Source organism: Pistacia vera, unplaced genomic scaffold, assembly GCF_008641045.1.
Source record: "Pistacia vera cultivar Batoury unplaced genomic scaffold, PisVer_v2 Contig190, whole genome shotgun sequence".
NCBI lineage: Eukaryota > Viridiplantae > Streptophyta > Magnoliopsida > Sapindales > Anacardiaceae > Pistacia > Pistacia vera.
The window spans coordinates 2,228,756-2,255,955 of NW_022195991.1; the positions used below are offsets into that span (position 1 = coordinate 2,228,756).

Consider the following 27,200-nt stretch of genomic DNA (forward strand, 5'->3'; position numbering starts at 1 on the left):
TCCAAACTCGTGGCACTATGGAACCATTTAGCCTTTTTATGTGGTAAGTCATCGGCCTTATCACTTTGGCGATGCGATATGGGCCTTCCTAGTTTGGTCCCAACACTCCCGCACTTGGTTCTCTAGTACCGGGGAGAACTTCCTTCAATACAAGGTCACCGACCTGGAAGTCTCTTCATTTGACTTTAGAATCGAAGAACCTTTTCGCGCATTGCTGATAGGCTACTATTCTTAGTGAAGCCTTGCTGCGATGTTCTTCAACAAGGTCCAGACTTGCTCGCATAAGTGCTTCGTTGTCGACTTCATTGTATAAGTCTCTCCGAAGCAAACCGGTTCCTACCTCCACAGGGATCATCGTTTCGCAACCATATGCTAGCGAAAAAGGGGTTTCTGAGTTAGAGATTCTTAGAGTTGTCATGTATGCCCATAGAACTTCTGGGAGGTCGTCGGCCCAATTCCCCTTGGCTGCGCCGAGTTTGGCCTTTAAAGTGTGCTTGATGGTTTTGTTGACAGCTTCAACTTAGCCATTTGCTTGAGGTCTTGCGACTAAGACGAATTTTTTATAGATACCCAGCTCGTCGCAAAACCGTTTGAACTCATCGTTGTCGAACTGTTTTCCATTATCTGAGATGAAGGTATGAGGAATCCCGTAGCGGCACACAATATTCTTGAAAACGAAGTTCTTGAGCTTTTTGGTCGTGATCGCGGCTAGCGGCTTGGCTTCTACCCATTTGGTGAAGTAATCTACTACGACCACGACATATTTGACTCCCCCTTTACTGACTGGCATGGGGCCAATGAGATCGATTCCCCACATAGAAAATGGCCAAGGGCTGGTCACTGTTATCAGTTAGTGGGAAAGAGCTCGTGGTATGTTCGTGAACCGCTGACACTTGTCACACCTTTTGACAAAGTTGTAGGTGTCTTCTTGGATTCAGGGCCAGTAGTACCCTTAACGAACAACTTTGTTGGCAAGAGATCGTGCGGCAGTGTGATTACCGCAGATCCCTTCATGTATTTCCCTCATGATGTAATCCGCTTCTTCGCTAGTTACACATCGGAGGAGAGGGGCGCTAAACCCTCGCTTGTACAACTGGTCTCCGATGAGGGTGTAACGAGCAGATCTTATTCGCAAAATCCTTGCCCCGACCTTGTTGTTAGGCAAGGTCCCGTCCTTGAGGTACTGGATAATGGGAGTCATCCAGGAATCTGATTCTGTTACATTCACGGCCTGTTTGATTGGGTTGATACTGGGGGCCTCGATGAATCGAACAGGAATGCTATCCGGTGCTTCTGAGTCCAACGATGAGGCTATCCTTGCCAAGGCATCTGCCATAGAGTTGCTATCTATAGGAATCTAAGTGATCGCGAAGTGCTTGAACGGCTCGAGTGTGGCCTTAGCTTTCTTCAAATAGTGGATCATATTTTCTTCCTTGGCTTGGTACTCTCCTAAAATCTGGTTAACGACCAGCATGGAGTCGTTGTGGATACTGATCGTGGTTATGCCCATTTCTCTGGCCAACCGCAATCTAACAAGCAAAGCTTCATACTCGGCCTCATTGTTGGCTGCCTTAAACCCGAATCGGAGAATGCCGTGAATGCGAGCCCCTTCGGGACTCAAAAGGAGAAGACCTGCATCGGCCCTCTTTATGTTCGATGACCCATCGACGTAGAGGCTCCAGGTCAACAGATTCTGAGCAGTTTTCTGAATGGCTTCGCTGGGCTGTTACTCCGACTCACTTGGAAGATATAAGAATTCTGATATGAAGTCGGCAACAGCCTGCCCTTTGATAGTCGATATTGGTTTGTACGTCAGATTGAACTGACTCAATTCCATGGGCCATTTAAGCAATTTACCAGACGCCTCTGGCTTCTGGAGGACCTGTCTGAGTGGGTAATTAGTCATTATATGGATTGTATGGGCGTGGAAGTAAGGTCGCAACTTTCTGGAAGATATCAGCAGGGCATAGGCTAATTATCCATTTCCGGATACCACATCTCGGCATCCAACAGATGCTTGCTTGCGTAATACACTGGCCATTGGACCTTCTCCTCTTCCCGAACTATGGCTGCACTGACCGCGAATTGAGAGACAGACAGGTACAGGAGGAAGATCTCTTGCGGAAAAGGCTTAGATAGGAAAGGTGGCTTCCCAAGGTGTTCTTTAATACTTTGGAATGCCTACTCGCACTCGGTATTCCACTCGAGCTTTTTATTGGCCTTCAGAACATTGAAGAATGGCAAACAGCGATATGTTAACCTTGATATGAAGCAACTTAGCGCCGCTATTCGCCCATTGAGGCTCATGACTTGTTTTTTGTTGGTTGGGCTTGCCATATGGAGGAGAACTTGAATTTTCTCAAGGTTGATCTTTATTCCCCCCTGGTTAACCATGTATCCTAGGAATTTTTTTGAGGATACTCCGAACGAGCACTTGAGAAGGTTTAGCTTCATTCTGTATAGTCGGAGGATATCAAACATCTCAACGAGATACACTATTGATCTGAAGCGACATGGGATTTGACTAACATGTCATCTACATAGACCTCCATTGACTTACCGATCTGTTCGGAGAACATCTGGTTAACCAACAGCTGGTAGGTCGCACCAGTGTTCTTGAGGCCGAAGGGCATAACTCTATAGCAGTACAGTCCCCGATCTGTAACAAAGGATGTATGCTCTTCATTCGACGCGTACATCAGAATTTGATTATATCCCAAGTACGCGTCCATAAAACTTAACAGCTCGTGCCCCGAGGTGGCATCCACGAGCTGGTCGATTCTAGGTAGGGGAAAGCTATCTTTCGGGCATGCTTTGTTAAGGTCGGTGAAGTCGACACAGGTTCGCCACTTGCCATTGGGCTTCTTTACCAAAACTGGGTTGGCAATCCAGGTCAAGTTGAGCGCTTCTCGAATAGATCCGTTTCGAAGGAGGTTATCCACCTCTAGCTTTAAGGCGGCATATCGCTCCGGATCTATCACTCTTCTTTTTTGGTGAACTGGCTTGGCTTCATTGTCGATGTTCAACGCATGGCAGATGATATCCGGGTTGATCCCGAGGCGAACACATCGATATTTTCTTTGAGGAAGCTGGTTCTCGGAGGCGAGCAGGGGGTTGAGATTGCTCCCAATCCTTAACACTCAACTTGGTTCGCTTTGGTCGATCGATACTTCAAACAAATCCTCAATTGGCCCGCTGGAAGGGCATTCCTGAATTCAAGGATCCATATTATCCTCGGCTGGACCAGGCTGTGGCTTGACCTGGCTGATCGCCATAGTTTGTCGGGGAATGCCACGCGAGATAACCTTCCCTTTGCACGCCATCTGCACTACTTTTACGTAACAGTCGCGAGATGCGCTCTAAGATCTGCTAACTTCCCCTATCCCTGTCGGGGTGGGGAATTTCATCTTCAGATGGTATATCGAAGTGACTGCCTTGAAGTTTCTCAGTAGAGGTCGCCCCAAGATTCCATTAAAAGCAGATGGGCAATCCACTACCAAGAATTCAGTAATCTTGGTCACTTCGTCAAAGTCACCCAGTGTGACTGGAAGCTGGATCGTTCCTTTGGGGATCAGGTGGTCCCTTGTAAAACCGTATAGGGTGAACAAGACAGGGCTCAGGTCGGCCTCATTCAAGTTCATTCTTTCGAAAATTGTCTGGAACAAGATGTTTACAGCACTTTTGTTATCCACCAACATTCTTTGGATGTTATGACACTCTATTAGAGGCGTGATTACAAGAGCATCATCGTAGGGATGATGCAATCGAATTGCATCCTTTTCGGAGAAGGTAATTTCTTCCTCCCTACGAACCTTTTGTGGTCCCCGCATCATGCTCATCACACTGATAGGGTCGTGATGGGCTGCGCAAGCGTACCTTTCTTGGGCGCCTCGCGAGTTCCCCATGAAGTATGGTCCCCCGAAGATCAGGTTGAGGCTGCATACCCCTTTGCGATCACAACGCTTCATTCCTGTTTCCCCTTGACTTTTCTCTTGCATGGGAGTAGAGTCGTCAATATATTCTTTGAAATGCCCCTTCTTGATGAGGTCTTCGATTGCCTGTTGAGAGCTTGGCACTTATCAGTGTGATGCTCGTTGTTCTGATGGAAGCGACAGTACTTTTTACTATTTCTGGCTGACGTGGGAGTTTTCATGGGCTCAGGCTCTCCGAGCAGTCTGGCTTCTTCTGATTTGTCAAGAATAGCTGATACAGATGCATTCAAAGGCGTATATTAATTTCTGTCACGGTCGCGATAAGGAACAGGAGCATAAGACTTTTTGGGCTCATAGCAAGGTTTCTTTCCTTTTCGTTGATCATCAGTAGCCCATCTGCGATCAACTCTCCTACTTTCCCCCCAACCAGACGTACTGCCTGAAGCGCCAGGGTCGCGGCGGTGGAGCGCCGCCACTTAATTTTCAATCCGAAGGTACTTCTCCGCAAGATTATAGAATTGGATGAGAGAAACATCGTCCTCGGCCTGTAGCTCTTTCCACAAGTCGGTTTGTGGATGAACTCCTGCTATGATGAGAGTCCGAACAGACTCTTCGGGAGTATAAGCTAACTTGTTGAGTTCTCTATGAAATCGGTCAATGTAAGACTGGAGGGATTTATCCTTTTCTTGCCTTATATTGCTGAGGTAGCTCAAAGGCATTGAGAACTTTCAGTTCGCTTAGAAGTGCCTCAGGAACGTCGCGCTCATCTGAGGCCACGAACTGATCGATCCCGCTGAGAGCGACCTTAACCACCGTTTGGCATGAAAGGTTAAAGTCACTGCCAAACAACGGCATTTTGCTAGATCTGAGACTTGGTGAAGCTCCATCAGGTCGTTGAATTCATATAAATGATCCTGCAGGTCAGAATTTCCATCGAACGCCAGCATGTCGAGCATCCTGAATCTTGATAAGAGTGGAGCAGCTAGCACTTTGGGAGAGAAGGGGGACGCAGAAGTGACCTACCCTTGCTCATTTTGCTAAGCTCTTAGTCAATCTAGAGCTTGCTGCAGTTCTTCAATTTGAGGCAATAGAGCCACTTGGGGATTGCTTTCACCCGTGCGAGTTCGACCCTCGCGATTACGATTGAGGAAAGTCCAGAGGTCAGATTCCTCTTCGCCTCAGCCGGCGGCCCCGGCCGCTCTCGACACACGCTGGCTAGAGGCGTGTGATGGCGATGAATGATACGGGGTATTTTCACGACCTTCGTGGTGGTACGAACCACCCCGCAAAGTGTGGGAACCTCCCGCACGATGACGATCATGATCGTTTTGCTGGTAGTGATAAGAATCGCCCTGCCCAGCACTTTTATGGGAGTGTACCTACGACGTGGCATGAGACAACTCGGGATGCGTCTTTTCACCGAGTCTTAACTTCATTGGTATTCTACTCGAGACGCGGTCGGTGTTCGCCGGCCCTTTGGAGCCCATAGGCCCATTTTTTGCCACTTGCTTACCCTTTCGTCGATGCGCTGCAATGCTCGCGACACGGGCTATCTCCCTTTGCTGCGCTTTCACGTGACCTGCAGGCGTTTTTGGCGGTTGCACCGCCCCAACTGATTTTGGTGGCACGCCTTGGTCCAAACGGTTAACCTCCAACCTTCGGTTGACCGTTTGGAGAGTATTGTCAAACCTCTCCAAGTAGCTTCTAATGGCAGGGTCAAGTTGTGAGCTTGATGGGATATCCACCGCGACATTTTGCGGAACCGAAGGTATCTCAGAAGAGGTGTCCTCCTAGACTTGGGGTATCCCTTCAACACCCTGGTTGGTTCGCTCAGGTTCAGGTTGGCGGGCCATTTGCTATTGTAGGACCAGTAAGTTAGAGATTCTCCTAATGAAGGATGAACACTAAATTAGGCCCCTCCTTCTAGTGTCAAATTGTTGATGCGTGATTTAAACACCAACGAAACACGTGTGAAATGCTGAGCTGGCTCAGAAGACACACGTGAATGCAAGAAAGTGAGAGTAAATGCAATGGGAATGGCTTTTAAAGTGGTTCGGATGCTAAGGAAGCAAGTCCTACGTCCACTGATTTTTGTATTAATGATAGGGGTCAGGTCGCGTTAGCAGACTGACTTACAAATGATAGTACAAGAGTGAATGTTATATATTCTTGAGAGAGAGAGAGTAGCTAATCCTTTAAATGAGAGAAGAGCTCTCAATTTATAGTGGGATGGATTAAGGTTATCAATGCTGAATCTGTGAGTTGGTGGGATTATCCATGCAAATCCTTCTTTATGTCCCATTGCCCACTTTCCAGAGTGATTTACGCGATTTGGTGCAGGAATTTGGACATGTGGAGGTTTTCTAGCTCCTGGCTAGTCTGACGCACACCCACTGCACTGACAGGAGCATGCTGCCCCTCTCCTCACGTGACTCAGCTGCGGGTGTACCCATGTTCTGACTTTTGCACGCTAACTAGACCTTACGTCAGCCCTGAATTCTTTAGTCATAACAATGGTTTTCCTCTGTTTAATTCCTGAGGAAGTTGATGAAAAACAAATAAAATTATTCAATTAGCCTAAATTTTTATTTTATCTGGACTACTTTTCTATTTCTTTTGTAGGGATCCTAAAATTAGAACAGATAGAAACTATAAATTCTTGTTATACTTAGTTTCTCTGTTAATGTGTTAATGTTTTTTTGAGTCTTGTTTTCATGGTTCATTAACAATTAATTTTGGATGAAGTTAACATAGCTCATAATTCTGAACATAATTTGCAATGTTGTTTTAAATCTATGAGCAACAATTGTTATTATTTGTATGGTTGTAATAGGAAGTGCTATCGTGATTTAGATTCTGCTGGTAATTTTAGGTGATAAATGGAGTTAATTAAATTCTATGCTGGTGGAGGTGAAGAAGAAGAAGAAGAAAAGAGAAGGAGACGAACGACGGCGAAGGTGAAAGAAGAAAAGAGTGGAAGAAGAGAGAAGGATATTTTCGTTTTACATTTACTAATAGATCTCGACGATGGGTGGGAAAGTGTCTTTTTGAAACTTTTCGGGTGAGAAAGTATCTTTAGGCCAAACCTTTGTGATTTGTTTTATGATTTGATAATATCAAAGGAGTTTTAAAAGTTTCTTTAGGCCAAATCTTTATATTAATAGTGTCATCTCATGATATATGTAATTATTGATTTACAATATGACATTATCAATTTCATGTTGTTTAGGAATACTTTTTATTCTTTGACTGTTTTGTAATGTCTTTTTTTTTTTTTCCAATATTTCATACATTTGTCTAATATATTTCATACAAATGTATAGAGGTTTCTTAAGTTATGAGTTTCACGACATCTAAGTGATTATATTGTAAGGAAACTAACTTATATTTCATACATTTGTCTAACTTCCTTCAATTTGCTCTTGTAAAGAATAATAGAAAAGATTTTGCATCGGTATACATATTTGATTTTGAAGGGCTTCTTATTCCAAAGGAGAAACCAAGTTTGTTCGGATGTTAAAGGAGCTAACTTTTGTCTTCCTACCAGAGATGACACAAACATGGAACTGTAACACTCAATTCATGAGCCTTCATAGAATCAAGTCCAAAGAGAACATAATTACAAAACATTTTTGTTTTAGAAATATGGAGATAAGTTTTTGCTTTAATTTAGTGGAGATTTCAAGAAGAAGGAAGAAGAAAAGCTCTTAGAAAGGAGATAGTATTGAGTAACAAATATCACTCCAAATTTACCACAATTTCCCTATATTTGAGACTTGACATTTATCTTTTTGCAATAATTTTTTAACCTATTTACAACTTCCATGGACAAAAGTTGTAGCCCAGAGGCAAGGACTAGCATGGGATGTGTGACTCTCTTAAATTATTTGTTTTTCAGCACATCCCTACCATTTACTTGAACTGGAAAATTACTCTATGATCTTAGATCCAAATAATAGGGTTAAAATTATATCTAGATATAGATCGGATCAAGAAATGGTGAACTAGATTTTTTGGGTCAGTTTTGGGTGAAGTGATAAGATATGATGAGTGATCATAGACAATTGAGCAACCATGTACCAAGACTTTCTTTTGACCAAATACTATTTTACATGATGAGTAAACAATTTTTTCCCACCCAAATAATGGCTTAATGACACTTTCCCACCCACAGATTTTTAAAATACAACTTTCTTACCTATATTTATATTCCGTTTTAGATTCCAGCATCGTTGCAACATCAAACCATCACCATTTTCTTCCCTGATCACTCACATAAACCCCTCAAATCCTATTACCGCTAACCTCGTCTATCACCGGCAATAGAATGATTAAGGTTTGCATAACCGCCACTTCCAAGTCAAATTCCAATCAATCTCAACAAACAAAATCCAACATTCCACCACTAAAAGACTCATTAGCCTCCCCTCTTCAAAAGCCCTAACAGTCTAGATCGAGTTTGTTCTCTGTTCACCGTCGAAATATAAATTTAGGTAGTAAAGTTGTATTTTAAAAGTATGTGGGTGAAAAAGTATCATTAAGCCATTATTTTGGTGAGAAAAAATGGTTAACTCTTTTCATGTTTCCATATCATTAAATACTTGTTTGTATTAAATCTTGATGATTTGAAATACGAGAGAATTCAAATCCTCCATTTATTTGGATGGTTTCCATCTCCAATTTGTTTTGATCATTACAAGTTGTATTCAAGTACATCCCTACCATTTACTTGAAAAGGAAAAATACTCTGATCTTAGGTCCAAAAAAATGGGGTTAAAATTAGATCCAAGTATAGATCGGATCAAGAAATGCTGAACCAGATTTTTCGGGTCGGTTTCAGTCTTACCCGAAACCGACCTGAACCCCATTTTAATTTTAAAAAAAAAATTATGGGTCACATAAATAACTTACTAAACACATTCCCACAAGCATTAGGTCAACATTACAAAACAATGGCGGCTCAGAATTGAACGCTGAAGGCTCTGTATTCAGCTTCAGCCTTCGTAGTCTTGGCATTGGCAGTTTGAATTGAAGAAGTTTCCGGGATGCAGTTTAAAGTTTACTAAGTCGAGTTCATTATGTTTCGTTTTCTTTGTAGAACAAAAACAAAAGTAATTGCTGATAGGGATTTTGCTCTGAATCTCACCACTACTCAACTGGGTTTTTCTCAAAACAAGATTTTCCCTCTTAGGTTTCTGTCATCATCTTCGCATTTAGAGAAGAGATCGTTAAAAACTAAACAAACTGAACAGGAAGAGTCTTTTACCGTTTCATACCTGTTAAACTCATGTGGGTTATCTTTAAAATCTGCTGTTTCTGCTTCAAAGTATCGTCAATTGAAGAACACTGAAAGAGCGAACTCAGTCAGGTTTCTCAGCGACCATGGTTTCACCAAAACCCAGATCTGTAAAGTTGTTATCTACGAGTTTAAAGAATCGTCTTATCCCCAATTACAATTTCCTCAAGAATGTTGTCATTCAGGACGAAAAAGTTTTCACATTTTTGAAGCGCTCGCAACGGCTATTTTTACTGGACTTAAGAAGTAAAAAACCTGGTCCAAATATAGCTCTTTTGAAAGATATTGGTGTGCCTCAATCTCAAATTTCTTATTTGGTGACTAATATCCCAAGAGCAGCATGTTCCAAACATTCCAAATTTTGCAAGGTTGTCAATCAGGTTAAGGAAATGAGATTCCATCCCACCCAAACTGTGTTTGTTGTGGTAGTTGGAGTAATCAGCGAATTAAAGGAATCGGTTCGGGAATCTAAGTTTGAGGTTTATAGGAGGTGGGGTTGGTCCGAGGATGAGACTCTCGCTGCTTTTAGAAGGCATCCCTGTTTTATGACAAATATCTGAGGAGAAGATTACAAGAGTTATGGACTTCCTTGTGAACAAAATGGGTTGGCTGTCGCGAGATATTTCCAAATGGCCAGAAGTTTTCACTTACAGCTTGGAGAAGAGGATTGTTCCAAGGTGTTTTGTAATTCAAGTTCTGCTATCCAAAGGTTGATCAGAGAATATAAATCTCCATCAGCTTACTTGAAACTTACAGAGAGCAAATTTATTGAGAAGTATATAACTCGATTTCAGGAAGAAGTACCTCAGTTGTTGGATGTGTATGAAGGAAAAATTGATTTCCTGGATGTGAATCCTGAATTTCAGAGGTCTGTAAAATGAAAGAGTTCACATAGAACTTTCTCTTTGCTAAAGGGTGTTTCTAATTTCTAAATTTTAGTTTTACCGAAGGGAAAATTGATTTACATGTATACTTCTTAGGTCTAAATTTGTTTTCTTGAGTCTAGCATGAAATTTGTTCTATGATCATATAATATCAGTGGGTCTAAATTTGTTTTCTTGAGTCTAGCATGAAATTTGTTCTATGATAATATAATATCAGTGAGTCAACTATACATACATATAAATAAAAAATCAAAGTTAAAAACGAGTGTGAAAATTGACCGTGGAGTTCACGCCGGTTGCTGGCCTGAATGTTGTCCCATCTCAATTAATTTCACTTTCAATTTCCCATTTAATCTACGTTTTAATCAAGATATTAAAAATCATAAAATAGAGAATAAACAAAGACTATTAAAGATTGGAATATAAAAAAGGAATAACATCAATTATTGGACTTACTATATATATGTGTGTGTGTGAGACAACTAATCTACTTTACCAATAATTTTGTAATAGCATCGATTGTCGCCGACCTTTTGTCGAACCGTTGGTGTGCACGCTTGGAACAGTGGAGGTGATGGCGTCGGGGTGTATCGGCGATTGGACAATCAACAAACAAACCACAAACATTTTAAATGAACCTTTCTCAATCGTCTTTCAACCCAACAAACACAAAAAACCGAATTAATCAAACCCAATTCATCAATCAAAACTTGAAAAACCTTAGGGTGGGGAAGCTTCAATCGCCAGTGCTTGGTGAGCAAACAGGATCGGGAATGTTGGAGCTTTTTTAGAGGAATAGCCGGTGAGTCTATTGGTGGTGACAAGGACGATTTCCAGTGACGAAATCGACTGGAAAAGAAAACAGTTCTCAAAAACCAATCAAGTCTCCGATTGACGAACGGCGGGCAAACATGGGTGGGACGGAAGTGGGTTTTAGCGAGGGAAGTGGGAGAAGTATTTTAATGGTGGTGGGAGAGATCGACAACACCAGAAAGCCAATTTGGCCTTGGTTGGCGATTGAGATAGGGTGGGTTATTATGGGAAGAAAAGCGCCATGCCAACTAGATTAAGGACAATTAGGCCAGGGAAAAGGCACAATCGATGAATGGGAGAAGATTCAGTCGGATTTCATGAAAAAACCAGATGAAATCATATTGAACCATCACCGATTTCCTGTGACCCACAACCACCGCGTGGTTGCCGTTTTCAGGCCATTTTTTGCCTAAATCAAGCGTCGTTGAGCCTTCCCATCACCACCAAGATACTCACTAGCACTCCCTCACCAAAACACCTCCCACTCTCGTGCATCTAACCCCTCCATTCGCTAGCCACCGCACACGATTGGTTCACATGATTCTTGCCCTTTTGAGACCATCAATCAATTCACTATCCCACCTCCAAAACCCTTAACCTTCCCAACACCAATTGCACGATGTTCACCACTCTTCACCACGTAGGGTTTTGCTGTTTTTGCACCGATTTTGCTTGATTCTTTGGCCAAAATCCAATCTTCCACCACTCTTTCAACCTCTGACCTCCCCTTTTCAAAACCCCTCAAACCCCAGCACTTGGTTACTCGCCATTCGTTGGTCGTGAATCACCACCCTTTTTCTTCGTTCACTGTTTTCCCAACAAGGTGAAATTTTAAATTGATCATCCTACCCTTCTTCACAGCGAAATTTACTAACCAAACTATGCTTTAGGTAGTAAAATTGTATTTTGAAATTTTTTAGGTGAAAAAGTGTCATAGTTCCTTCGAGAAACTCAATGGCAATCTTGATAACTTTATCGGGTGACGATATCTGTTTTTAAAACCGGACCGATCCGACTGAGACTCAGCAACTTCTCCAGTCCGGCTCAAGTCTTAGGGGGGTTTTTATAATATTTCAAAATTATAAGGGTTAATTCGTTATTTTATAGGGGTGTTTTGGATATATGTCAAAAGTTTAGGGATTAATTGGTAATTTCTTGGGGTATTTTTGAAATAAATAAAAATTTTAGAGACTAATTTTAACTTTTAGGGGAATTTTTGAATATATTAAAATTTGAGGGATTAATATGTAATTTTTTAAAAATAAAATTGTTGTTGACGTCATCGATCCAACCGATTGGACCGGTTGACCCGTGACCCGGGCAACAAAACGGGTTACCCTCCGGCCCGGGTTTTAAAACAATGGTGACGATATGGTTAATAAACAATCAAGTCAAGATTTGACTATTCAAGAAATTCTAATTTCTCTCTTTTTAATTTTGAGTCTTGTGTGTTTTACAGTAGTATGCAAAATGCTTGCAATTATTAGAAAATAATTTGTAATCGCCAAAGTCTCGTTTTCTTTGGAGAATCTCAGTTGCAATTCTGAGCGATATTGATAAACATATAGCTCACTCCCACTTAGGAAACAATCAAGGCAAGTTTTGATGATTCCATCATCAGTGTCCGAATTGTAGCCACTTTTTTGGCATGGAGAAGATGAATGAGATGAATTACCATGTCGTCGCCCACATATATTCCTATATATATAATTACAAAATACATCAACAAATTATGGAAACTCAAAAGAATAGTGAATGAAAACTACTTACTATGATGATGGTAGACACCTCCCATCCTTGGACCACAGATATGATCACCCAGTTTCAACTTAGACCGAGTAGTGCTTAGTTTTTTTCCCATCTAATTTCTCTATTTCAAGTTGTGGTTATATAAGTTATTTACTTGGCAATACAAACATTTCTCAACAATGGATAACATATATATATATATTCACACACACACACACCCCTAGGGCTCAAAATCCAGCAAAGCTAAAAACTGTTTATGATAAAAGTTGCACAGACAAGGAGTACATTGCTTTATATTAATAGTTACATTATAAGTTTGTGGAAATGCAAAAGTTGAATTTTGAACCCATATATATATATATATATATATAATCTAATTCTGACCGGTTAAAACGAGTTAACCTGACCGGCCCGACTAAGCCACTCGTTCCCTGTTCAATTGGTTAAACCGATCAGGTCGGGTTAGGTTTATATATATATTATAATAATCTAATTCCGACTCGTTAAAACGAGTTAACTGTTATTCCTGACCGGCCCGACTAGCCACTCTTTCTGTTCATGATAAAAGTTGGATAGACAAGGAGCATATTGCTTTAAAACCTTGAGTTGAACAATTCTTCAAATCTTAGTGCTTGCATCAGAATCAGATTCTAAATATAATTCTCTTAAAATTTGTAATCAAATTCGGATCTATTCGGACTTGAGAGAGTTTATGATAAAGGTACCAAATCAACATTATCGGAAAGGTATAACATGATTCCGATGAGTGTACAAATTTGTCAAAGCAAAGAGGTGGAAATTGCTATCGAAATATAGAATCTAAAAATCTAAGTTAAAGAGTAAAAATTGACCATCGTGCTGGCTTGAAAGTTTGTACCATATTAACTAATTTCCCTTCTGTCTAATCAAACCATTACAAATTCATAAATAAATAGACACTGGAATATAAACTTAAAGAATTGGAATTTCACTGTAAAGGAATTGCTCGACAGTAAAAGTTACATCATTAACTTTTAATAATGGCCCAAATAATAATAATACACAAGGATGGAAAAAATAAAAATAAAAACTAGCAGTCCGAGTGTCACAATTCTTTAAATCAAGATTTTGAAACCCGACCCAAGTTGTCACTCGGCCAAGGGGCCAAATCCTGGGTTGACCGGTCCAACCGGTTAAACTAGCAGTCTGTCAGTGATCCAGAAGTTTGAAATCTTGCAAATACCCCCTGAAGATTGCAAAGCAGTCCCTATAAGTTTAAAATCTAGCAAACACACCCCTTTGACAATTAGGGCTTTGATTTTTCCAACCAAATTTCGCCTTATTCGACGGCCAAACTTCAATTTAACACCACCACTTAAACCACTAGCATCTACTCTACGAAACCCCTCTAACCACAATACTTGGTAACCCCCATTCGCCGACCGTGACTCGCATATACCATGCGATTGGTTGATTTTTTTGATCAAATTCCAACTGATTTCGACATTCAAAATTCACTCTGACACCACCCCTTGAATCACCAACATCCACTCTACAAAAGCTCTCTAACCCTGACATTGGTAGCCTCTTGTTCGCCAACAATCAGGTTGGAGATTTTGAGGATAGTTGAATTTTGTAACCCGACTTGATGAAGCCCTCGAGTCCCAGTTCAACCGGCCGGGCCGGGCCAAGTTTTAAAACCTTGATTTAAATACACTGGAGACAAATAATTTTCAACCATTCACATACAAGATTAACCTTTTAATAATTCTTAAAAAAAATAACCCTTTAACATAACAAGGCACACTGCAGAGTTCCAAGGCGATTAAAGGAAAACAGAATGATAAGAAAAATGCACAGTAAACAGAAGCAAAGAACTACGGCGGTCAATAATAGTAAAAAATAATGTATGGCTTAACCCTATGGTTAGCCTAATGCACACACAAAATCTAACAAATGTAGCTTTGTCCTACCACATAATTTTAGGGGAAGCAGAGTAAAATAAAACATTATGGTTCTCCAACAAATTTAACTCCGTTTTTACCAGCCAAATTTTCTAAAATTTTAAGGTCTCGATTATGAAAAACTAAGTCCAACTGCCTTGACTAGTAACCATAGTTTGAACCATAGACTGAGCCATACCCCCCAGTATGGCTTGCATGTCCAGGATTGGAAGGAGGTGAACCATACATTGAACTATGAGTTGCATATGGGTTATAACCTTGGTCTGTCGACCCACTCATCTGGGCCTGTGATGGAGCCGCAGCTTCAGCCATGAAATTCTGCCATACATAAAAACGTTCCGTCAGTTTATAATCGGAAGCATTTTTCTCTAAAAGCTAAAAGCAAAATTACAGTTATAATATTCTTCTGAGAAAGAAGAAAAGAAGAAAAGATAGCAATAAAACAATATATAAAAGCATAAATATGTGGCAGGCAAGGGAGAGAACAGAAGAAATGTTGCCAAACCGAAGTTCAACGAAAAAGATAAGACAAATGATAAAGTCATGACTGATAACAGCAACAGCAAAATACTCCACTTGGGCAATTACTAAACCAAGAGAAATAAGAAGATTAAACATAAAACAGTTGAAGGTATGCACCACCCATGACTAATTGATCTAAACTGCTACATAATCATAAGTACCAGATCTGATTGCAGCAACATGTCTGCTTCTCGCTTGAAAGTAAAATGCGGTAGTCCATATATCATCTGTGGTACATCTAGTTTCCCGTAAATTAACTATAATCTTGCAACGTAAGCCTTCGACCAATTTTAGAGTTTTGTAGAACTAACAGTAAACTTTACTGGATATCTTCTTAATCTTCCGAGCAGACTAACCACAACTTCTTATCATTTCTCAACTTAGCACAATTAATAGGATACATACCATGTTACACGAACAACACTTTCCTAGAATACATGTGTGTGTGTGTGTGTATGTATAGAGAGAGAGAGAGAGAGAGAGAGAGAGGAGAGAGAGAGAGAGAAACTTTATGTGACCATTAGATGGTAGAAAAAGCAACCCTTTCTTTATCGGCTAGAACACAAGAAACTCTCTAAGACATACCAAGTTGCACCAACAAAAGTATCAGAGTGAATAACTCTCGTATGCACCTAAAATTTGATAAATATCCTATTATAGACAACATGTAAAGTATGTTTTCTAGAGGCCCATAAAGTAAATGTTGTCAGAATTATGGGGGCATCCAGCAGGAAAATCAATAAAAGAATTCCATTATAACAACACACAGAGTACAAGGCACAAGTAGCAGCATATTAAGCAATGCACATTAAGAGAAACAGGACTATCTAGCAAAGGAAAATAGAAATCTTGAAATTAACCCAAACAAAGACGAGGGATATGCCTGTATTAGCTGCTGAGCAGTTTGCACTTGTGAAGCAGTTCCACTGATTTCAACTGTCATTTCCCCAGGAACACCCCTGGTTTCTTGAATAGTTACAGTTGCCCCACTAGAACGTCGAATATAGCTTATACTTGCACCAGCTGTCCCAATAACAGCATCAGCATAAGACAGGGGAATTTGCATTTGCTGCGTAATCTACAAGATCATATGAAAACCATCATCAGAAGTCCATAAAATTTGAGAACTTTATTGAGGTTGAGCCAAGATCACAAACCCATTTATAGCATGTGCATACAACACTAGATTTTATTAAAGCCGCAACAAGCTTGCATAATAAGAAACGAGTTTCAAGTCTCAAGCCAGGTTTAAACTGTAACCAAGCATTAAATTGTGCCTGGTCCAAGAAATTTCAACTCAAGACTTCAAAAAATTAACATATTCTGACTCCAAAATAATGGAGAATATATAAATATTATAAAGGTGCAAAGGTGGAGGTGTATATCTCGGGATCTACAGCTCACTAAGTACTATAAATCTGGCATGTATTCTTATAGCTGATACTGCTACATAATTAGCATCTTCCTTAAGCTGTACAACCTTGATGAGGCCCAAGAAATAACTTTTTAGCAACTGAGTATCAAACCCCATAGAAGAAAAGACAAGTCTAAATAGTCACTAATAATCTAAATTACCAGCACAAAGAAATACATTATCTGACACCTTTGTGATCTACATATTTACTTCAGAAAGAGAAGATAATAAAAATAAATAAATAAATAAAAAATAAAAAAGTATGTTCAGATCACATATCCAATCTTTTTTGTCTTTACTCATATTTTGCATGGCCTATACACTACCCCTCTGCTTAGTTGAGCTTGAAAGGGGCCACACTTGTGAAGTAAAAGTGGACTTGTTCAACTCTCTATCACCTATAACATTCATTCTCACAAGGTTTTCAAGGCTCTCACAGGGTCTTGAACTTATCTAATCTATGTGGTCTAAGAGGTTTTACATGAACGCTGCTTTTACTCGGACATCAAAAGAATAACGAGGTTCTCTACCATAACAAAAATAATAATAATAATAATAGCTTTTACTCGGACATCAAAAGAATAACGAGGTTCTCTACCATAACAAAAATAATAATAATAATAACAATAGTTAAGCAAATGAAATCCAGATCTGCACTATGGGTTTAATTTCAAGCGACAGGGAAAAGCATAGCTAAGAAATAAAAATGAATCCATAGATTTATTATCCAGTGAAAATAAATAGAAAAACATGAGGAAAAAAAAACCTGTGTTATCATCGATGGTGCTGACTGGGTATTAGAGGATGCATGGACACCCATAGGGGCTTCTCTTCCATAAGCAGATATTCCCTGATGAGGCTGTTTCTCCATAGGAGGCGGCAAGTCCACAGCAGGATAATAATTGTCAACTTGCCGTGGAGGTGGCATGTACTGAGGATTATGTCCAAAACCAGGGCCTCCACTAGCATTAGGAGGAAGACCTTGAGGTGGACCCCAGGATTGATGAGGTGGCATGTGCTCAATTTGAGGATTTGCCATTTGCATCTGGTTGAAAATAATAATAAGTCAGAATTCCATTTACTATACATGATAAAAGGGAAAAATTAATCAGTGAAGTAAAGTGCACTTACATGCATTTCAAATAACGGAATAATACTGCGGTCAACTAAAAACTTCCTGAGATGAGATGCAATAAGTTCTATTGCTTTGTGTACACCAGTTGCATCTCCTACTACTTCGACAACCCGATCATCTTGAAGAGCAAAGACTGGTAGGTCTTCTGCAGCAATTCATTACGGCAAGTCAGCCAGATACATGAAAAAATAATGCAACAAGGAATCAGCAGTACGTAAAGTAAAAGAAAAAATGATTTTGCTCAAGCAATATGATCTCTGAGGTTGTCAAAGCAAGAATGTACACAAAGCCAAACTCACAATGTACAGCTAGTTAGTGCATTAAATATAAAACACGTGTCTCTCAATACGAAAAAATAATAGAATTGTGCTATTACAATCCAGCCACATGAAATTAAGTCGATTCAATAGATTACACTTTGCCATGGTTAGCCGTGGAAATTAGTTATATTAAAATTACAGAAAATTTCACAACCAAATTATAAATATACATTTCAGGACGCCACAGACAACAGCAGCTACATCAGAGTAAGTATGAATCCAATAACTAAGCATTGCACTGTTTGGAAATTTTGACACAAGGTATGTGTATGCAGATCATTCTTAAGAATATCGAAAATACAGACGTTATGTAGTGCAAGAAGATGACAATATATAAGCATAAAACAGAAGCAAGAATGAGAAATACTATGCAAAGCAAAATCAGAAAATACCTGCCCCAAGAACTCTAACTATACAACTAGATGCTTCTTGAATAGATTTAACAGTTCCTCCTTGTTTACCAATCAAACTTCCTGCTTGAGAAGCTGGGACTAGCAGCCTTGTTGAGACCTTGCCTCCTGGTGGCGGATGAGAAGAATCACCATCCAAACCATCAACAATGCGCTTGTGAACCCTCAAAAGGCCATCCATAGCAGGAGGAAGAGAAGAATCAGGTTCCTCCTTAGCAGATATCATCACCTATTAATGAGTGACAAAGTAAGATCAGCATAAGAAGTGAATTGCCAAGCTTACAACTAAATCCATACAAGCCAAAATAGAACAGGAACATAAAGAACACATGGGTTGGCTGATACAAATTCTTAGCTTAGAGGAAGAAATGATAAAACATTTAAAAAAAAAGAAGAGACATATCACACATTTTTTATACCTGTGAAAATAAAGATAACTTCAAAAAGAAAAAAAAGAAACAAACAAACAATCTTTCAATAGTGCATCCAATACTAGAGAGCAAGTCGTAAGCAATCAGGATGCTCAGACAACAACAGAATGGCAACAAAAATTGGTTTGCCAACTTCCAGTATGCCTTGAGAGTTAACTCCTACCAGCTTATTATCATGACTTACAATCCAATGACCTTTTTCTCTACTGAATTCTGTGAGCTTCACTCCCTATAATTCCAAACCCAGGCTCCAATACAGAATAAGATCCAATATTTTGTTTTCTAAAGAAATATTTTTTCTGCAGTCCAGTTAGTTTGAGAATACAATGTCCAGGCTCCAGGGGAAGCTTGAAGTGTGATAAGAACATAGGGTTTAGCAACTTCACGAAGTTCTTTGTATCTTCACTTGACAAATAAGACCTTGATGTGACATCCAGAATAGTTAGTAACAATTTCTCTTGTAGAAAATTGACTTAATAACCTAATAAAGGCCTGATATGCTTTAGTTTACACACTAAATCCTAATTCATAAAGTATTTTGATGACTTATAGCATCATGATGCTGATTACATGTTTCAATTTAAAACAAAAACGAGACACAAAAAAGTTTCTGTATGTATTTCACTATAAGTGATTAATTAACTTCTGGTAATTTTACGGCGTAACCATCCTAAACATAACTATGCAATCTCAGAAAGGAATTTTCGAATTAACAGTTATTTTAAGTGTCATCTTAGAGCTTATTTTTTTTTTAACAGGATCCTTTGTGGTTTTTACAATCTGCGGCAAGACATCAATCATCCGGGTTCTGAAGTTACCAGAGAGAATGCAGAGCTTCTTGGTACGGTTGTTCATATTTATTCAGATCAACTTTGCAGCACTTTGTAATGCTCAATGCTGATCCCTGCAATCTGGATCTTTGGTCCTTCAAATTTGTAATCTTATTTTGATTTGTTGCCTTAAAATTGGCGAACGGAACCTGCACAGATTCATGTTTGTTATTGCAATAAAGGGAATTGTATTCTTATCTTACGGATTGCTTGTCATTATTGAAGAAGCGTCCTTCTTCTCTTCTTCATCGATTATATTTCTCAAGATTTAAGAATGTGTCTGAGATTGGATTTTATTTTGATACAGAAATATTCTACACTCTTGTTTTCTTATTTTAAAGGCAATAGCCAATGTTTATATAACAATAGAATTATATTTTTCCCAAAATATTATCAATCTTAACATGTTAAAGAAGGAAGAAATTTACTAGAAACTAGTTTATGTACAACTCAACACCTAATTTTTTCGGCAGAAAGGGAACTGTAGTTCTTGCTAGAAAAACAAAACATCTGCATGATTGAATGAAAGGCTTTTACTATAACATCCAAGATTAATACTTACTCTCTTTTCCCTAAATTCTCCATTAGAACCTATAAATGTTTTGAAAATTTTACTTGGTTCAGCTATTCTGTAGCTTTGGCAATGTGGTGTACACTTAGTGGTATAATATTTCATTTCTACTCTTGTAATGACTTTATCTGTCATGAAGTTACTTAATAATTAAATATAACATTTTAGTTCAACACAATTACAATGGATCCTATGAAATTTCAAAAGCTTCCTTTCTAATCATATCTATTAAGTTCATTTCCACATAACCTAATGCCACATGGCAAAATTGTTAATGCATAATATGCTCTATGCACATAAAAGCAACTTTTCAATCAGTTTCAAGACACTCAAGTAAACATAGCCAATCAAACTCAAGATGTTTCGGGGGATATCTGAATGGAACAAGAAAAGCTTCAGAAAATCTCTTCCAGCAATCTTGTGCTGACTTCAGAAACTAAGCCAATGCATAGCAAAAAATATATTTATAACATCTAGAGATTGCCAAGTATGCTCCAAAATTAAATTTGAGATGGTGAAAGATAGAAAATCAAGAAAAAAAAAATTCTTGAAATAGCAACCAGAAGACAGACAGATGTCCTCAAGCCAATAAACAATTCCTGCCCACCAGCCAATTCAAATGTGCTATATCAATATATGTAAACTGAACCACCAAAATTATGAACAAACTTACAGCTCTTTCTGTTGTCCCAGGAGGACCATCAAGTATCTTAATGCGAGCTCTTGTCTCCTCAACTATTTTTTTAATGAACTCCCCTTTGCGACCAATTATACTACCAACTTTCTGTGCAGGAACCAACATCCGGAATACACTCTCTCCAGGCCATCCTGGCCATTTCTTTTCACCGCCTCCAACTGCAGAATCCCCTTCATGTTCTAGCTTTTGTTGAGCCTGTGAATCTTCAGGTACTTGCTCCTCAGCTACTTCATCAATAGGAATTTGATATTCAGGTGCTTCATCATTAGGTACTTGATATTCAGGTACTTCATACTCAGGTACTTGTTCCTCAGGGACTGGATTTTCAGGTATTGGATCTCCTTCATGATTCCCGTCATGTTCAACAAAGCTTTGATCCACTTCAGCCATGATTTTCCCACTGGAGCAAAAGTCAAACCAACACAAATTACTTCAAGACTAAATAGTATACTAATAATGATACATTCAAACCTCAACCTAATTACTTTGTCTATCGGAAAGGCAACTATAAACAACAGCAAACAGTTTATAAAGAAAATCTAAGTTAAGAAACCTCACCCAACACAGAACACGTGAGAGGTTAACCAAAAAAGACAGCTTTAAAAAATAAAACTAAAAGCACAGAAAGGTCAATGATGAGAGAAATGGAAGTGCCATACTCCCTCAATGCTTGATTTGGGAAACAACTAGTAAACGGATAGCAAATACATCATCAAAGACTAGAAGAAATTGGCGATAAATGGACAGCACCTTTAAAAGTCCACCAAAAGGGATGTAACAATGGAATGTAAAGCCTAACCTTTTACTTGGCATGCTCTCACACTATATTTTATTTAGGAATAGGGTAATATAGGAAAGTCATGAAAAATAATCTAATTCATTACAGCCATATATTGTGGTCAAAGCAAAAACACAAAGGCACTCACAAGATGGCAGGTGCACACAGAGTAAGACACTTTCTAAACTTGTAAAATTATTCACCTGGTTCTATCAAAGTATATCTCCCTTGTTTCATCTACTCCTAAACCTCTAAAATTCTACTAACTTATAGAACTACACTTTGAAAAGCATAAACAAAAAACCAAAATCTAATTACATATCAACAATAGATTACTATTACAACTAATAAACAAAAAATCCAGCCACATGAAATTAAGTCGATTCAATAGATTACACTTTGCCATGGTTAGCCGTGGAAATTAGTTATATTAAAATTACAGAAAATTTCACAACCAAATTATAAATATACATTTCAGGACGCCACAGACAACAGCAGCTACATCAGAGTAAGTATGAATCCAATAACTAAGCATTGCACTGTTTGGAAATTTTGACACAAGGTATGTGTATGCAGATCATCCTTAAGAATATCGAAAATACAGACGTTATGTAGTGCAAGAAGATGACAATATATAAGCGTAAAACAGAAGCAAGAATGAGAAATACTATGCAAAGCAAAATCAGAAAATACCTGCCCCAAGAACTCTAACTATACAACTAGATGCTTCTTGAATAGATTTAACAGTTCCTCCTTGTTTACCAATCAAACTTCCTGCTTGAGAAGCTGGGACTAGCAGCCTTGTTGAGACCTTGCCTCCTGGTGGCGGATGAGAAGAATCACCATCCAAACCATCAACAATGCGCTTGTGAACCCTCAAAAGGCCATCCATAGCAGGAGGAAGAGAAGAATCAGGTTCCTCCTTAGCAGATATCATCACCTATTAATGAGTGACAAAGTAAGATCAGCATAAGAAGTGAATTGCCAAGCTTACAACTAAATCCATACAAGCCAAAATAGAACAGGAACATAAAGAACACATGGGTTGGCTGATACAAATTCTTAGCTTAGAGGAAGAAATGATAAAACATTTAAAAAAAAAGAAGAGACATATCACACATTTTTTATACCTGTGAAAATAAAGATAACTTCAAAAAGAAAAAAAAGAAACAAACAAACAATCTTTCAATAGTGCATCCAATACTAGAGAGCAAGTCGTAAGCAATCAGGATGCTCAGACAACAACAGAATGGCAACAAAAATTGGTTTGCCAACTTCCAGTATGCCTTGAGAGTTAACTCCTACCAGCTTATTATCATGACTTACAATCCAATGACCTTTTTCTCTACTGAATTCTGTGAGCTTCACTCCCTATAATTCCAAACCCAGGCTCCAATACAGAATAAGATCCAATATTTTGTTTTCTAAAGAAATATTTTTTCTGCAGTCCAGTTAGTTTGAGAATACAATGTCCAGGCTCCAGGGGAAGCTTGAAGTGTGATAAGAACACAGAGTTTAGCAACTTCACGAAGTTCTTTGTATCTTCACTTGACAAATAAGACCTTGATCTGACATCCAGAATAGTTAGTAACAATTTCTCTTGTAGAAAATTGACTTAATAACCTAATAAAGGCCTGTTATGCTTTACTTTACACACTCAATCCTAATTCATAAAGTATTTTGATGACTTATAGCATCATGATGCTGATTACATGTTTCAATTTAAAACAAAAACGAGACACAAAAAAGTTTCTGTATGTATTTCACTATAAGTGATTAATTAACTTCTGGTAATTTTACGGCGTAACCATCCTAAACATAACTATGCAATCTCAGAAAGGAATTTTCGAATTAACAGTTATTTTAAGTGTCATCTTAGAGCTTATTTTTTTTTTAACAGGATCCTTTGTGGTTTTTACAATCTGCGGCAAGACATCAATCATCCGGGTTCTGAAGTTACCAGAGAGAATGCAGAGCTTCTTGGTACGGTTGTTCATATTTATTCAGATCAACTTTGCAGCACTTTGTAATGCTCAATGCTGATCCCTGCAATCTGGATCTTTGGTCCTTCAAATTTGTAATCTTATTTTGATTTGTTGCCTTAAAATTGGCGAACGGAACCTGCACAGATTCATGTTTGTTATTGCAATAAAGGGAATTGTATTCTTATCTTACGGATTGCTTGTCATTATTGAAGAAGCGTCCTTCATCTCTTCTTCATCGATTATATTTCTCAAGATTTAAGAATGTGTCTGAGATTGGATTTTATTTTGATACAGAAATATTCTTCACTCTTGTTTTCTTATTTTAAAGGCAATAGCCAATGTTTATATAACAATAGAATTATATTTTTCCCAAAATATTATCAATCTTAACATGTTAAAGAAGGAAGAAATTTACTAGAAACTAGTTTATGTACAACTCAACACCTAATTTTTTCGGCAGAAAGGGAACTGTAGTTCTTGCTAGAAAAACAAAACATCTGCATGATTGAATGAAAGGCTTTTACTATAACATCCAAGATTAATACTTACTCTCTTTTCCCTAAATTCTCCATTAGAACCTATAAATGTTTTGAAAATTTTACTTGGTTCAGCTATTCTGTAGCTTTGGCAATGTGGTGTACACTTAGTGGTATAATATTTCATTTCTACTCTTGTAATGACTTTATCTGTCATGAAGTTACTTAATAATTAAATATAACATTTTAGTTCAACACAATTACAATGGATCCTATGAAATTTCAAAAGCTTCCTTTCTAATCATATCTATTAAGTTCATTTCCACATAACCTAATGCCACATGGCAAAATTGTTAATGCATAATATGCTCTATGCACATAAAAGCAACTTTTCAATCAGTTTCAAGACACTCAAGTAAACATAGCCAATCAAACTCAAGATGTTTCGGGGGATATCTGAAGGGAACAAGAAAAGCTTCAGAAAATCTCTTCCAGCAATCTTGTGCTGACTTCAGAAACTAAGCCAATGCATAGCAAAAAATATATTTATAACATCTAGAGATTGCCAAGTATGCTCCAAAATTAAATTTGAGATGGTGAAAGATAGAAAATCAAGGAAAAAAAAAATTTCTTGAAATAGCAACCAGAAGACAGACAGATGTCCTCAAGCCAATAAACAATTCCTGCCCACCAGCCAATTCAAATGTGCTATATCAATATATGTAAACTGAACCACCAAAATTATGAAAAAACTTACAGCTCTTTCTGTTGTCCCAGGAGGACCATCAAGTATCTTAATGCGAGCTCTTGTCTCCTCAACTATTTTTTTAATGAACTCCCCTTTGCGACCAATTATACTACCAACTTTCTGTGCAGGAACCAACATCCGGAATACACTCTCTCCAGGCCATCCTGGCCATTTCTTTTCACCGCCTCCAACTGCAGAATCCCCTTCATGTTCTAGCTTTTGTTGAGCCTGTGAGTCTTCAGGTACTTGCTCCTCAGCTACTTCATCAATAGGAATTTGATATTCAGGTGCTTCATCATTAGGTACTTGATATTCAGGTACTTCATACTCAGGTACTTGTTCCTCAGGGACTGGATTTTCAGGTATTGGATCTCCTTCATGATTCCCGTCATGTTCAACAAAGCTTTGATCCACTTCAGCCATAATTTTCCCACTGGAGCAAAAGTCAAACCAACACAAATTACTTCAAGACTAAATAGTATACTAATAATGATACATTCAAACCTCAACCTAATTACTTTGTCTATCGGAAAGGCAACTATAAACAACAGCAAACAGTTTATAAAGAAAATCTAAGTTAAGAAACCTCACCCAACACAGAACACGTGAGAGGTTAACCAAAAAAGACAGCTTTAAAAAATAAAACTAAAAGCACAGAAAGGTCAATGATGAGAGAAATGGAAGTGCCATACTCCCTCAATGCTTGATTTGGGAAACAACTAGTAAACGGATAGCAAATACATCATCAAAGACTAGAAGAAATTGGCGATAAATGGACAGCACCTTTAAAAGTCCACCAAAAGGCATGTAACAATGGAATGTAAAGCCTAACCTTTTACTTGGCATGCTCTCACACTACATTTTATTTAGGAATAGGGTAATATAGGAAAGTCATGAAAAATAATCTAATTCATTACAGCCATATATTGTGGTCAAAGCAAAAACACAAAGGCACTCACAAGATGGCAGGTGCACACAGAGTAAGACACTTTCTACACTTGTAAAATTATTCACCTAGTTCTATCAAAGTATATCTCCCTTGTTTCATCTACTCATAAACCTCTAAAATTCTACTAACTTATAGAACTACACTTTGAAAAGCATAAACAACAAACCAAAATCGAATTACATATCATCAATAGATTATTATTACAACTAATAAACAAAACCAATGACAGAAAATAAAATAACAAAACAAAGTATTAAAAAAAAATTATAGTCATATATTCAAGAACCACCAAAAGAAAAACATAAAATCAAAAAAATAAAAATAAAAAATAAAAAAACCATTAATTTGTCAACATTAAAAACAAAATCCCAAAGCCAAAACACAGAAAAAGCTCGAAAAAATTACTCCCCTCACAGAGGAACCAGCATACAAGTATGTAAACCCTAAAACTACTCATACATTCTCATTAACAAAAAATAAACATAAATATTCTTCAAGTGACAAAACCCCATGAATGGGTCAATTCTCAAATCACTCAAAAGGACAAACACAATAAAACCCCATAAAGAACAAAATAATAACAGAAACAACATGAACTAAACCCTAAAATTTTTAAAATAAATACTCACACGTGATACGGGAAGAGCTAATAAGAGGTTTCTGGAGGTGAATTTCGCTGTGAAAAGACGAAGTTCTTGCGAACCTTTTTTGGGTTTTTAGGTTTTGTGCGAGAAGAGGAGTCGAGAATAGAGAGATTTGGATTTTGTGAAGTGAAATTATTATTCTCTGATTTGACTTGTTTAATAGTCCTTTGAAACTATCTAATTAAACGTTGACCCCTAAGTTTGAGTTAACTGACAAAGTACCCCTTTATTTCGTTTCCTTTTGGGAAGAAGTTTTTAAAATGTTTGGTGGTGAGTGGCTCGTGCTTGGATGAGTTTAGTGAGTGAGTGTGAATCCAAGTAAGATGGGTCCCGACTTGAGTTTAGGGTTTTGACTGTGGGCTGGACTAGGGTTTTGATGGGCTTTAGAAAACTTGACTGTGGGCTGGTTAGGGCTTTGATGGGCTTCAGAAAACTTGACTGTGGGCTGGGTTAGGGCTTTGATGGGCTTAGGATTCTTGAATTGGGCCGTATTAGAGTTTTCTGGGCTTTAGAGCCTTAGGCTTTTTATTTTTTATTTTTCATTAACATTTGTATATAATTTTTTGAAGTACAATGGTTATTCGTTTTTTAATCGAGTAAGACGTTTTAGGTTTACTTGTTTTTTAGCTTATGTTTATATATTAAATATAAGTACTGTATTTAGCTTTTATCT

The 27,200-nt window shown here is 38.2% G+C and overlaps 2 protein-coding genes across 4 annotated transcripts; one reads left to right on the plus strand and one right to left on the minus strand.

Annotated features, from left to right (window-relative positions):
• The first annotated feature begins 9,314 nt into the window (after positions 1-9,314).
• Positions 9,315-9,788, plus strand: LOC116127353. Its single transcript, XM_031412999.1, has one exon. The coding sequence runs from the start codon at positions 9,315-9,317 to the stop codon at positions 9,786-9,788; it is 474 nt and encodes a 157-aa protein (XP_031268859.1).
• A 4,690-nt stretch (positions 9,789-14,478) lies between these two features.
• On the minus strand, positions 14,479-26,649 carry LOC116127274 (flowering locus K homology domain). Of its 3 annotated transcripts, none has more exons than XM_031412931.1 (7): positions 26,513-26,649; positions 20,924-21,347; positions 18,401-18,647; positions 17,685-17,830; positions 17,320-17,598; positions 16,023-16,217; positions 14,479-14,935 (listed from the first exon to the last, which is right to left on the minus strand). In XM_031412931.1, the coding sequence occupies exons 2-7, from the start codon at positions 21,335-21,337 to the stop codon at positions 14,759-14,761; spliced, it is 1,458 nt and encodes a 485-aa protein (XP_031268791.1). In that variant the 5' UTR covers positions 21,338-21,347; positions 26,513-26,649; the 3' UTR covers positions 14,479-14,758. The 3 variants fall into 3 exon arrangements, with proteins under 3 accessions (XP_031268791.1, XP_031268789.1, XP_031268790.1); XM_031412929.1 differs by having other exon boundaries at positions 17,685-17,833; XM_031412930.1 differs by lacking the exons at positions 18,401-18,647; positions 20,924-21,347 and adding exons at positions 22,419-22,665; positions 24,944-25,367 and having other exon boundaries at positions 17,685-17,833; positions 26,513-26,643.
• Positions 26,650-27,200: the final 551 nt, after the last annotated feature.

Coding starts and splice junctions, on each gene's coding strand:
- LOC116127353 (XM_031412999.1), top strand. CDS start 9,315: ATGGTTTCACCAAAACCCAGATCTGTAAAGTTGTTATCTACGAGTTTA.
- LOC116127274 (XM_031412929.1), bottom strand. CDS start 21,337: ATGGCTGAAGTGGATCAAAGCTTTGTTGAACATGACGGGAATCATGAA. Junction 18,648..20,923: donor CTGGGACAACAGAAAGAGCT/GTAAGTTTGTTC, acceptor ACTCATTAATAG/GTGATGATATCTGCTAAGGA. Junction 17,599..17,684: donor TTCCGTTATTTGAAATGCAT/GTAAGTGCACTT, acceptor ATTTTCAACCAG/ATGCAAATGGCAAATCCTCA.